The 12,995-nt window shown below is 36.1% G+C and overlaps 1 protein-coding gene across 2 annotated transcripts in view; it reads right to left on the bottom strand.

Annotated features, from left to right (window-relative positions):
* Nucleotides 1-206: 206 nt before the first annotated feature.
* The window catches only part of CRBN (cereblon), a 29,803-nt gene continuing 17,014 nt past the window's right edge, over nucleotides 207-12,995 (bottom strand). For both annotated transcript variants that reach the window (XM_039321672.1, XM_039321673.1), the window contains 6 exons: nucleotides 7,894-7,956; nucleotides 6,066-6,150; nucleotides 5,202-5,317; nucleotides 4,220-4,284; nucleotides 2,752-2,883; nucleotides 207-1,734 (listed from right to left, as the gene is read on the bottom strand). In XM_039321672.1, the coding sequence (XP_039177606.1) occupies nucleotides 1,551-1,734; nucleotides 2,752-2,883; nucleotides 4,220-4,284; nucleotides 5,202-5,317; nucleotides 6,066-6,150; nucleotides 7,894-7,956 (645 nt within the window). In that variant the 3' untranslated portion in view covers nucleotides 207-1,550. The remainder of the gene's footprint in view (nucleotides 1,735-2,751; nucleotides 2,884-4,219; nucleotides 4,285-5,201; nucleotides 5,318-6,065; nucleotides 6,151-7,893; nucleotides 7,957-12,995) is intronic.

Raw genomic sequence — 12,995 nt, 5'->3', positions numbered from 1 at the left:
AAATGCCACTATACCAGAGGTAGAAGTAATTAGCCCTGAGTCACAAACTTATTTGCTGATGTACATTAAGTCTTGGGGGTGAATGACACTGACACTCAGAACATGTTTTCAACTAATACAATAAATGCCATCATTAAAGTTAGATGTTTGTTTCAAAATAACATCTCACAGGAAATATGATAGTATGTATGAAATTACTAAAAACGTTTCAGCAAAGTTTTTATTTCAGCAAGGTAACTCAACACATATTATTAACAAGCTCACTACATATTTCTATGAAACAAATCTGATACCTGTGGATTTACTGAAGTGCATTCTGGAAAAAACAATGTATTAAGTCTTTATTTCTTCTTTTTGGCACCCATTTCTATACCATACTATCTCCTGAAAACAAGTTTTTATCAGAAGCATTATTACCCCGCAATCCCTCAGCTTCAGATAAGAAATTACAAAGAGTAGTAAGATGTCTGCTGTTTTCCAATACCAAATATATAATTTATGAACAACTGCGATGTCAAGTCCCTAGACACGTAAAAAGATACATAATGCTTCAAAACATTTAATTATAAACTTTTGTGTTATGATTAACTGAAATGCACTGGAGAGATCAATCTCGAAAATCATACCCTTTATTATGCTGCTAGAGGCAGAAACAACTAACCTACATTTCTACTTTTTTAAAAAAGGAAATCTGAAAATGCCAAATGGAGTGAAAATCCTATAAAGGAGATAAAGCAAACACAAACAGTCTGGTTTTAACCAGAGTTGCATTTCGTAGATTTTCTGAGCAGCAGGCTTCAATGCGTGCTTCTACAGTAAGCCAGAGCAGGGGTCCCCAACCCCCAGTCTGTGGACCGGCACCCGGACGCGGCATGCCAGAAGCCGGGCTGCGCAAACAAGCAAAGACCCCTCTGCGGGATGCAGGCAGTACATGAAACCATGCCCCCTCCTGTCTGCAGAAAAACCTTTCTCCATGGAACCGGTCCCTGGTGCTCAAAAGGTTGGGGACCGCTGAGCTAGAGTCTGATCTTAGGAGCTGCACACTCCTTTTTAGAAGACTGGGTCTCCTTGTCTTTTTAAGGCTTATTGAAGCAAATGCTAGTGGTACCTGTAAACTATTTCATACAGGTAGAAAACAGGTATTCTAGTAAATTCACCACATTCTACAGGAAAATACCTTAAAACAGCGGGCAATAGATTATAGCTATCATTACGCACACTTTTAAGTTATATAGTCTTCATGTCACTTCTACTCAGCTTTAGCTCCTCAACAACATTAGATGTCTTCTTACATTATTAAAGAGCAGCTGTAAATCCGAGCTGTTCAATTCAGTACATGCCAGAAAACATGAAACTGTCTGCTTTATTCTCACGTTCCGTTTCACATTTTGTACATCTTCAAAATATTAAATTTTTCAGGGCCTTCGGAAGTAACAGTGCCTTTTTCATAAAGTTCAAATATACAACCAGATCCCAGAGGCAGATACTTTTAATACTTTTTTCTTCGAGACACAAACTACTTTTAGTTTGTTCTGAGTAAGGTGCCCAGATCAAAGGCAAAGCACTAGCGATCTTTCTTGCCCAGATTCATTTTCTTTTTCTGGAATTCTTGGCAGCAGAGCAGAACGGGTCAGTCCCCAGAATTTTTGAGGTGACAATTCCTTCTTGACTGCAGTAAACTTCCAACCCATATGGCTTGCACAGATGCTGCACTGAGCTATAGTCCATGCATATCTAGAAGTGGATAGCATTTATGTTAGCCTTCATGACTGACAAATATATTTACAAGGCGGCAAGACATTTATAATAGCTCTAAAATCATATAAAGCAGATTTCAAACTATCAACATTTATTACAGCGTTTAAAATAAGGATTCACGTACATGCACATTTGCATAATGGCAGAACTGAATGCGAACAATAACATTTCAGAAATGGCCTTAAACTACTTTGTCCAGGATTTTTCTAAAACACAAACCAGAAACCTCTTCTAATATTAAAGCATCAGATTCCTAAATGGCACTATTTCAAAACCACTGACATTCTAATAATATATGGGGACTGAGAGTACTTCCCCATAAATGTCAGAATTGGTTAAACCACATATGGCTGGCACAAATTAAACATACACTAGAGTCATAAAAAAATTAAAATGGCTTTAAAAAAAAAATAGAAGCTTTTCGTTAGTTGGAGAAAAAGCCGGGCTGTTTTTCCTTCCTCCTTCAGCATTAAGGAGATGGTATTAATGAACTTCTCATTTTTTTTTTTTCTATTTACATTTTAATTCCTTTGATGGCTTGGCATATGCAAGGTAGTTTTTGCTTCAGTAATGGAGAAATAATGCAAAATGGCACACTGAAGCTTCTTCTTTGTGGAAAAGCATCTTTGGGATAACTATGACCCGGATGACTGAGAATCTCCATACACATATGCTGGAGGTGGTTGACGGAGCAAGAGACAAACATCTACTCCGTACCATCCGTGCTCTTGGTTTAAACCTTTCATTTATTTAGCTGTTGTTAAAATTAATTGTAATCTTTTAATACTTTTATATCTATCTCTAGCATTGAATCTTTTTAGTGCCTTATATTGCCATAAGCCAACCATTTGAAATAGTGAGGTGGGCAGTGTAAATAAAATAAAATAATAAAATAAAATATAAAATAATAAAATATAATAAAATAAATAATAAAACAAAACAAAAATTAAAAAAACAGAAAATAAAATAAAATAAAAAAATAAAATAACTTACCCAGGAAACCAGCTGTGCTCTGTGGAAGATCTGCCATTCAGATTCAGATTGCAGGCCTTGTAGACAGTAAGGGTCTCGTGCACATAGCCATGAGGATTCACATAGGCTGCCATAGGTCCACATAGGGATAAACTACAAAGAGTTTTAAAACATGATAATGGCAAAAGCACAAAAGTGATTGTTTTCCAAGAACTATATCCCTAACTGAGTATTTTAACAGATATATCAGCCAAGCTTCAAAAAGCCTTCAACACGTGGGTTACTGCAAAAAATAGGTATTGGCAATAATAATGGAAGCCAAAGGTAATATTTGCTGTTTTGCATATTTATGGAATCATCTTTGTCAACTTCTATGGTTGTAGAATTGTTCAGAAGTAGAATAAAATTATGTTGTTTCACAAAGTTCTTCCAATTTTCACCTGTACATATGGAAGCCATCAATATGATCATACTTAACTCTATTTCTCTGTATCATCTTTATCAGGAGAGGCCATGCAGACTGTAGCTTAGTAAGAGCCAATATTATAAGCAACATCCCATCAAGACAAAGACACCATAGATATGTATTCCTCTAGGAATTAGTGAGGTTAGCTACCCTAGATGACGGTCAGTCCAAACGAACCAAGGAACCTCTTCAAACAATTCAGAAGATACAAGTGCAAAATACTGTATCTTGGACTGCCAATGCAATCCACCTACAGGGATTTTGCCTCTGTCCTAAAGGAGTTGCACTGGATGCTAATATCCAACCAGGACAAGTTCAAAGAGCTTCTGACATACAGTGGGCCACCAAATGTGATTGTCTGGATTTGTTTTCTCATTTTGTCTCTCATAGTTGAGGTCTACCTATGATGACAATTACAGGCCTCTCTCATCTTTTTAAGTGGGAGAACTTGCACAATTGGTGGCTGACTAAATACTTTTTTGCCCCACTGTATCAAGCCCTATATAATTTTGAATGGGATGCCTTTTTATAAATCTCTACAATTGAGATTGAGCAAGGAAAGCACACCTATTCTTGTGAATAATTCAGAAGATTCTTAAGGCAGGCTATTTTTGACCCTGGAGCCCAATTGTGGAATTTCCTCTTTCCTTAGTCACAACTTTCACTACTAGCTGAAGATCCTCATCAAGACTTTTACTGCATTGTTTCATGTGTGGTTATTATTTTTGTGATCACTTTTCAGTTTTAATATCAGTAATGTTATATTGATTTATGATGTTATGGTGTCCTGGACAGGTCTTATTTTGATCTGAAACCTAATCATCTGAAAAGAACGTAAAAGCTTTATGAATTAATATACATTACTCAACTCCCAGACATCTGGATAATTGCTAGATAATAATTTCATATTTGTTTGTTTTTATTAAAAGGTATCCTGCTTTTTTTTTTTCAAGAAACTCACGATGGCATATTATGTGAGACAATACAAACTAAGAGATGTACAAAATAACTTTAAAATCTCACCTGAATATTTCATTTTTAGTAGTTATTTCTGTGTCTTGACACTGCTTACAGCAAAGAGAGGTACACTACAAACAAGAAGGCAAATATTATACAGGAAAAGAAAATTGAGTTTCTGGATCAAGAAACTCAAGTTTTTATTTATAAAAGATTTTAGATATAAATTGCCATTCTACAATTCAAATAACAATAAGTATCTAAACAATTAATTTTATTTTTATCCTGCCTTTATTAATGATAAGTAACTCAAGGCAGTAAATATGGATAATAGTCATTCCTCCTGTTTTTGTACAATAACTATATTAATTCTTATATTATCCAAATATTATAGACAAATAAATTGGGTTTAACATTTATTCAAATCAAAACTGCTGCAAAATGTGTTTTTACTGTATATTCTGGAACATGCAATTCTTGCCATGAAGACTAGAACCAGATAACTGAATAATTATTTCAGTAAATAATTATTGCTTTGGAAGGGTATCATATTATTATTATTTGAAATAATCCATAAATATATGGTAAACATCTGTGCTCCCATCCCACAGCTCGCTAACCCTTTGGTAAACTACATGCAAAATTTTGGTCTGCTCTTCAGACATACAACCTAATTAAAGTTTTTTTTTTTTTTTGGTTTAATAAGAAATGAAATTACACATGTACATGTTTCACATGTTCAAACAATCACATGAAGGCTAAATCATCACTAGGTAGAAAAGTTGAAATTGTTAATTTAAAAGCCTTATGCCATGTTAAGAAATATTCACATGGCTACAACAATGTGGGATAGCCCCTCATCTCTGGATATCATACCAGTAAAAGGTAAAACAATTATTATTTTGAATAGTCAGGACACAATAAAAATATTGGGTGATCCGTTTTCAGCATACATTTCACATTTAAGTCTCCCCAAAAATAAGTCCCAATGGGAGTGAATCTTGTTAAGCATAATACAACTGAAGGAAGTTAAGAGTTACTCACTCACTTTGTTCATAATATCTAATTCACAGCGCAGTCTCTGAACAGCACTACCAATTTTAAGCAGCTGAATTCGCAAAACATCATCAATTGGTAGGCATGCTGCAACTCTATATGAAAAATCTGAAAGAAAAACAAGGTTCATTTGAAGAGAGACAAAAGACTTAACCAAACTACATCTAGGCAGAGCATTAAAACCTATCACTATTCACAATTAACTTCTCTTAACTTCAGATCAGCTGGAACAAATCAGACTGCTTTCTCTAGGAAGATATTAACTATGCTTAGTTTTACTATAGTTTGCATGCTATACATGTAATACCACAGTATCTTAAGGAACAATATAATTATAAAAAACTAGCAGATCTGCAATTTTGACAGAGTGATGCTACTGCTCTTCTGATGCAACTCTATAAAGCCACATTATACATACAGCAAATTAGGACAAATGTATAATAACCAGATTAAAAAAAGGAAAGACAAACTGGTATTTACAGTAATAGTTCTTGTTTGTTACAGTGTTGTCATCTGCAGAACTACATAAAGCTGTCCGTTCTCCTATTAGATTTCCCATATTAATGGAAATATGTATTGTAACTCAACAACTATTAGCTGCAACACACAAGATATTGCAAATGGTTTCCACACAGGAATGTAACGTGTAGCACTGCTGATGTTTTCCTGGTGTTCTTCTAACAATTTGGGTAAATGGATGCAATTTCACCTCTTTATAAAAAGTCACAATAAATATACAAAGCAGCAGAACGTTGGTTTGTAACTCAGTTGTGATTGTAGGATCAGTTAACTAATAAACTGATTTGATGAAGACTTATTACCACCAATATAATTCATTATTTAATAAATAATGTACCTATTGCATTTGATGGAAGTGATTCATCTTTCAGATTTTCATCCCATTCATGAAGCTGGTCCTTGACTCGTTCCATCAAGGTTTCCTTGTGTTATAAGAAAAACCTAATTTAAACATAAAAACTTCTTTTTTTGTTAACAAAATAAGAAAAAGGGAATTGTCGAGAAAAAGCATTTCTCATTATAACTGCAGTTTAAGCTCCTTAAAATTAAAATGCTATATTTTGAATGCTGGGGGAAATATTAACAAACAACATTAAGACGAATCATCTTGTTCACCGGCAATAAGGACCATCTCCTCCCTTGTCTGTAAAATTCAGTAGGGACAGATTTGCCCCTCTTCCAATTACTTGACACAAATCTCTACTGTGTTTTTGCAAAGGTTCTCCTCCATTGACAGAATGGATATGAAGTTGGCCCTAGATAATGAAGAGATGAAGTTGGCCCTAGAACCTAGATCATGAAACGGATAAACTAAGGGTGAGATATTGGCATAGCTAGTCGACAAACCTTAACAATGCCCTGAAATGATTTTTTTTTAACCAGAAACTAGAATTCATGAACTTATTCCAATTATACGCCTTTATATACCAAATGCAAGTAGACTAACAATTAGCTCAGAATGGAAAGCAAAAAGGAAATAGTGGCAATATACGGATTATAACTCTACCAACAGAAGGAGCTTAATTTATTGAAGACATCTTATTTTACTTATTAATTGTACACATTTCTATGATGCTTTGTCGATAGCAATGGCATACCTTTAATAAAAACAAAGTCTGATACTTTAAAGCGGTCTCTATAAATAGGGTAGAAAAGCCTTAAAACCTCTAACTTCCAGTAAAATCAGATCTGCTTTGAAAACCTGAAGTAAAATTTCCTTGAAAGGTATCTCCTTAAGAAGATACTGACACATCTCCTCATCAAAGAGCCACTGTGGGCCTGAAAAGCTTGGAGAACAACTGCCTAGCCTTCAGCCACCAATTTCTATGGAAAGTTGTTGGGATGGGGGTGGCAACCTAGAATGAGAAAAAAAAAATGGCACCATAACAGGGGACTGTCAGCCAAAAACAAACTGCGGAGTAGCAGATTTTCTACACTTAAGAGCCCGAAACAGCACTGACTGCTCTAGTCAGTGCTGGATTGGGAGACCCTAGCCACAATAATTCATGCACTTACTGTCACAAGTCATGATTACAGCAATATATTCTACATGGGCTGCCACTGGAGACTACACTCATTGTATGGGTACTGCATTGGTTACCAATAGGTTTATAGGTAGAATTCAAAATACCTATAGATATAAATTGAAGCTATAAGGACTTATATAGTTCAGAATTGTATGGCAATGCCCATTTCAGTGCCTCCTGTGCACATTCCTGCTTAAATGTGACAGTGCACACATCCCACTGTTTTTAAATAGATTCCTAGGGCTTTGTTATCTGAGGAGTGGAATCTGTAGACAATGTTCCTTAGATTAGTAACCCCTTTCTTCAGATTAAGCTGAGCTCCTCATGGTTGCACTTCAGGAAGCTAATCAAGATAGTTGTTCTGCAAGATGTTTGGAGAATGGTCACGTTTTGTTTATTGTATTATTATTGAATTATTTAATTTGGAGTTATGTCAGTATATCTTTATGATGTAAAGATGGTGAGGTTGCTTTCTGCATGCAAATAAAGCAAATAAATTAAGCAGAGTAAAAAGCACAATTCAAATCATGTTCAAGCACTATATGTACACAAGATTATTGGGCAATGCAAAAGAGCACAACAGAGTGCAAAAGGTTGAACACAATACAGAGCAGGATGGAAATCTTCATTGATACTTACAGCATCATATAAAGAATATAACCACGATGGCCAGGAAGTCAGACTAGCACAGTGAAACTTGCGCTGTTAACACAAAAATATTTTCTTTATTATAGATCTATACTTTTCTACATAACAAAGGTAAGAGAGAGCACCTCTAAAAAGTCAGCCAATTTAAAATATTTTATATAATAATGTCCTTTCCACTTTCAATTTATCTTGCAGTGGCATTGCTATTCAGCTCTGCTCCCTATAACCAGGAACAAGCACACTTTTGGAATTTCAGAACATCTAATTGGAAGCGGCAGAAATTTGCTTTAAAATGAATGAAACTTATTCCCAAGCGCATATATATTTGAATTAAAAATTACATATGTATACTAAGGTGAGGCACCATCAAATTAGTTTTCACAGTATTAATTCCAAGGATTGCAATATAATCACACATCATCATTATTATTTTAGAAATGCAGTAATTTTTACAAATTCTAGCCATCAAATCCAATTAAAATTGGATATAATCATAGGGTAGAGTAAACATACACTGTCCTTTTTTCATCTGCTAAATTCTGCCTCTTTAACTAAAGGTGAATACAGCCACTCCTCATTTAGCAGTTACCTTGTTTAGTGGCCATTTGTGAATAATAATAGTAGCAATAAGAAAAATTAAAAATTTCCAAGCAATGCTAACACTTGCAACCAGATTTCTACATTTGACAAGAATGCATGCCAAAGTGAGAGTAATACTGGCATTGCTGCTTGAAATAACTTTATCTGGATAAGACGGCAGCAACCATTTCGCTTCTGATTTATGGAATGGATCTGTGATCGCTAAATGAAGAAAGAGTGTACAGGTAGATAGTTCTTTATTTACAATCACTAATAAAATCTGATATATTATGGGCACATGGTGCAAATGGATGATGGATTGGAGAAAAATTTGTTGTTGTTAATTGCGAAGTCGTGTCCGACCCATCGCGACCCCATGGACAACGTTCCTCCAGGTCTTCCTGTCCTCTACCATCTTCTGGAGTCCATTTAAATTCACACCTACTGCTTCAGTGACTCCATCCAGCCATCTCATTCTCTGTCGTCCCCTTCTTCTATTGCCCTCAATCTTTCCCAGCATTAGGCTCTTCTCCAGTGAATCCTTCCTTCTCATTAGGTGGCCAAAGTACTTGAGTTTCAACTTCAGGATCTGGCCTTCTAAAGAGCAGTCGGGGTTGATCTCTTCTAGGACTGACCGGTTTGAACGCCTTGCAGTCCAAGGACTCGCAGGAGTCTTCTCCAGCACCATAGTTCAAAGGCCTCAATTCTTTGGCGCTCAGCCTTTCTTATGGTCCAACTTTCACAGCCATACATTGCAACTGGGAAAACCATGGCCTGGACTATACGCACTTTTGTTGGCAGGGTGATGTCTCTGCTTTTTAGTATGCTGTCTAGATTTGCCATAGCTTTCCTCCCCAGGAGCAAGCGTCTTTTAATTTCTTGGCTGCAGTCCCCATCTGAGGTGATCTTGGAGCCCAGAAAAATAAAATCTGTCACTACCTCCATTTCTTCCCCATCTATTTGCCAGGAATTGAGAGGGCCGGATGCCATGATTTTGGTTTTCTTAATGTTGAGTTTCAAGCCAACTTTTGCACTCTCCTTCTTCACCCGCATCAAGAGGCTCTTTAGTTCCTCTTCACTTTCTGCCATTAGAGTGGTATCATCTGCATATCTTAGGCTGTTGATATTTCTCCCGGCAATCTTAATTCCAACTTTTGATTCATCTAGCCCTACCTTTCTCATGATGTGCTCTGCATATAAGTTAAATAGGCAGGGCGACAGTATACAGCCTTGCCAGACTCCTTTTCCAATTTTGAACCAATCAGTGGTTCCGTGTTCGGTTCTCACTGTTGCTTCTTGACCCGCATATAGGTTTCTCAAGAGACAAATGACATGGTCTGGTACTCCCATCTCTTTAAAAACTTGCCACAATTTGTTCTGATCCACACAATCAAAGGCTTTAGCATAGTCAATGAAGCAGAAGTAGATGTTTTTCTGGAACTCCCTAGCTTTTTCCATGATCCAGCATATGTTGGCAATTTGATCTCTAGTTGCTCTGCCTCTTCGAAATCCTGCCTGTACTTCTGGTAGTTCTCGATCCACATACTGCTGGAGTCTAGCTTGTAGGATTTTAAGCATAACTTTACTAGCATGTGAAATGAGTGCAATGGTGCGATAGTTTGAACATTCTTTGGCATTGCCTTTCTTTGGAATTGGAATGTAAACTGACCTTTTCCAATCCTGTGGCCACTGTTGAGTTTTCCAAATTTGCTGGCAAATTGAGTGTAGCACTTTTACTGCATCGTCTTTTAAGATTTTGAATAGCTCAGCTGGAATACTGTCACCTCCACTAGCTTTGTTGTTGCTCAGATTTTCTAAGGCCCATTTCACTTCACATTCTAGGATGTCTGGTTCGAGGTCAATGACCATCTCATTGTGGTTATCTGGGATGTTAAGCTCATTCTTGTATAGTTCTTCTGTGTAGTTTTGCCATCTCTTCTTAATCTCTTCTGCCTCTGTTAGGTCTCTGCCATTTTGGTCCTTTATCATGCCCATCTTTGCATGGAACGTTCCCTTCATATCTCCAATTTTCTTGAAGGGATCTCTGGTCCTCCCTATTCTGTTGTTTTCTTCTATTTCTTTGCACTGTTCATTTAAGAAGGCATTCTTATCTCTTCTAGTTACTCTCTGGAATTCTGCATTCAATTGGGTGTATCTTTCTCTTTCTCCTTTGCCTTTCGCTTCCCTTCTTTCCTCAGCTATTTGCAAAGCTTCCTCAGACAGCCATTTTGCTGTTTGGCAAAGTTGAATGAAGGGAAAGGTAACTGGATAGGATCAAGGAGTTTCCTGGAGTGTCCCATTAACCCATCTGGGAAGTCAATAAATCAAATACAAAGGGAGAAGTCTTTTCCATTTATTTTTCAGTAGTCTTTTCCATTTACTTTCCACTGAAAGATCCATTGTCTCTAAATAAACAAATACATAGCCTTTATGTAGTACGATCGTGCAAAATACCAAGAATGAGAATCCTGAGGTCTTTTCATGAAAGTCACACCCATTTCAGTCTTTTTCAGCCTACACTGGATTATAACCCTCATCTTCCCCCAGCACAGCTGTTAGCAGGGAATGAGCATTAAAGACCACCTATCACAAGAGAAATAAGTTATCCTTCATCAACAAAGATAAACCAGAAAGTCATTACAGGGAAAAAAAAAACAACCTTGCTTTTCTAATCATAAACTAAAGCATTGAAGAATCTGGTACTGGAAGATTATTCTAAGACTTTAAAAAAATAGTTAAAACTAGTGCTTTGGGGAATAATTGAATTTTTAACTCTGAACTGAAAGAAGTTATCACAGCAGGTGCACAAACAAGTTAAGATTATTATGAAAGCATGCCTTTACAAATAATATATGATTGCTTTATGCTGACAGGGAAACAAATTTTTAGGGATATCTGGCTAGAAACAGATAAGGACAAAAATGCAGAAAGATAGAAATTGTCACTACGGATCCCTAAAAGGCATAAAAAACTCATTAAAATATAAAAATGTGCATGACTGACATACAGAAGAAATATGCAATCATAAATGCCAAGGAACGCAGCACAAATTTCAGATTTCAAAACCCTTTATCTATTTTTATATACCTAGGAACAGAAAACATTTTTTTCTGTTCCTCTGATCAAAGAACAAGTCATAGTTCCAGTTTTATACATTTTTATTTTTAATATAATTTAACTTGAATTTGGGACAAGAGAAAATTCTTGTAAAGCTTTACTTTATATTCTTGGTTTTCAAGTCCATTTTTAAATTCCTGCTTTTATTGCTTTGCCCTACTTTGGCAAGATTTTGTATGAATATACTTTAGCATCTTATTCTCCAGAGAATTTAAATGTCAACTTAAGATCTACTTATCTATATAATACAGCTCTCTAGGAGACGAGCTAATTATCAGGATAAGTTTTATTCCTGAAGACTTCACTGATTCATTAAACACTTTTGTGCCTTTTTGTCATTGCTGACTCCTGGTGACTGCCTAAACTAATGCTTGCAGTTTTCTTGTCAAGATTTCAGAAGTAGTTTGCCATCCCATCCTCCCTAGGGCTGACTGAGAATGACTAGCCCAGGGTCACCCAGTTGGTTTTATACCCCAAGATGTGACTAGAATTCACAGCTTCCTAGTTTTAGCCTTGTGCTTTAATCTCTCCACCAAACTGGCTCTCTTGTTAAATTCTACACGTCATCAAAATGGTTGCTCTGGCTTCTCTTATTGTTTCTAGTGGCAGCAAATATCCTGAATTTCTATGGAGAGATTAAAGCCACTATGAAGAAATAGTTGCTAGTTTTATCCTTTCTCCTTTCCCCTTGAAGTGATGTTTGAACGTATGGTATACTCATCTTCTCATCACCCAAAAGAGAGAGAGAGAGAGTACATATAGTAAAAATCATTATGGATTCCAATCTGGTCCTTCAACTATGATAAAGACATCAGATGAATTCAAAAGTTCAACTTCCACCCCTGTAGAAATAAAGAGCAATTGCCTACAGTCTATAAGCTATAATTAAAGGGAAAATGTCAAGGAATAATCAGGAGTAAAATATGGAGATTCCAGATGCAAAATGTAGAATACTTGTTTAATATTGAGGTCAGTTTTGGATCTGTGTTCTAATTAAACACTGTTGAATTAAACTGAACTTACAATGCTGTAGTCATAAAACAGACTAATCATCTACATTTGCATGCATGAGGCATACAGCCTGGAGGTTAAATGTCAGAACTATCAACCTATCACCTTCTGCTAGTCTATATAAAAACATTTTAGATCAAAGAAAGAGGAAAATTATTCTCACAGGGTTTATGTATATCAAACATCACAACTACATTCTGCATTAAGGTCAAAACTGCCAGCCAACCTGACCTTGGATAGCTATCCCAGAGAAAATTACATAAATGAAACCTTCCACAAAATGCATTGTGCAATGACCTTGTTCCATTAACACCAAGGCATGCCATTATATTTCCTTTATCCATTCCCTCCATGCTCTGAATTCATATTGGTTATTGTGGATATCT

This window comes from Crotalus tigris, unplaced genomic scaffold (genome assembly GCF_016545835.1).
Source record: "Crotalus tigris isolate CLP2741 ecotype Arizona unplaced genomic scaffold, ASM1654583v1 scf7180000023780.715972, whole genome shotgun sequence".
NCBI lineage: Eukaryota > Metazoa > Chordata > Lepidosauria > Squamata > Viperidae > Crotalus > Crotalus tigris.
The sequence above is the reverse complement of the archived record's forward strand: the minus strand, read 5'-3'. Positions and strand labels throughout refer to the sequence as shown.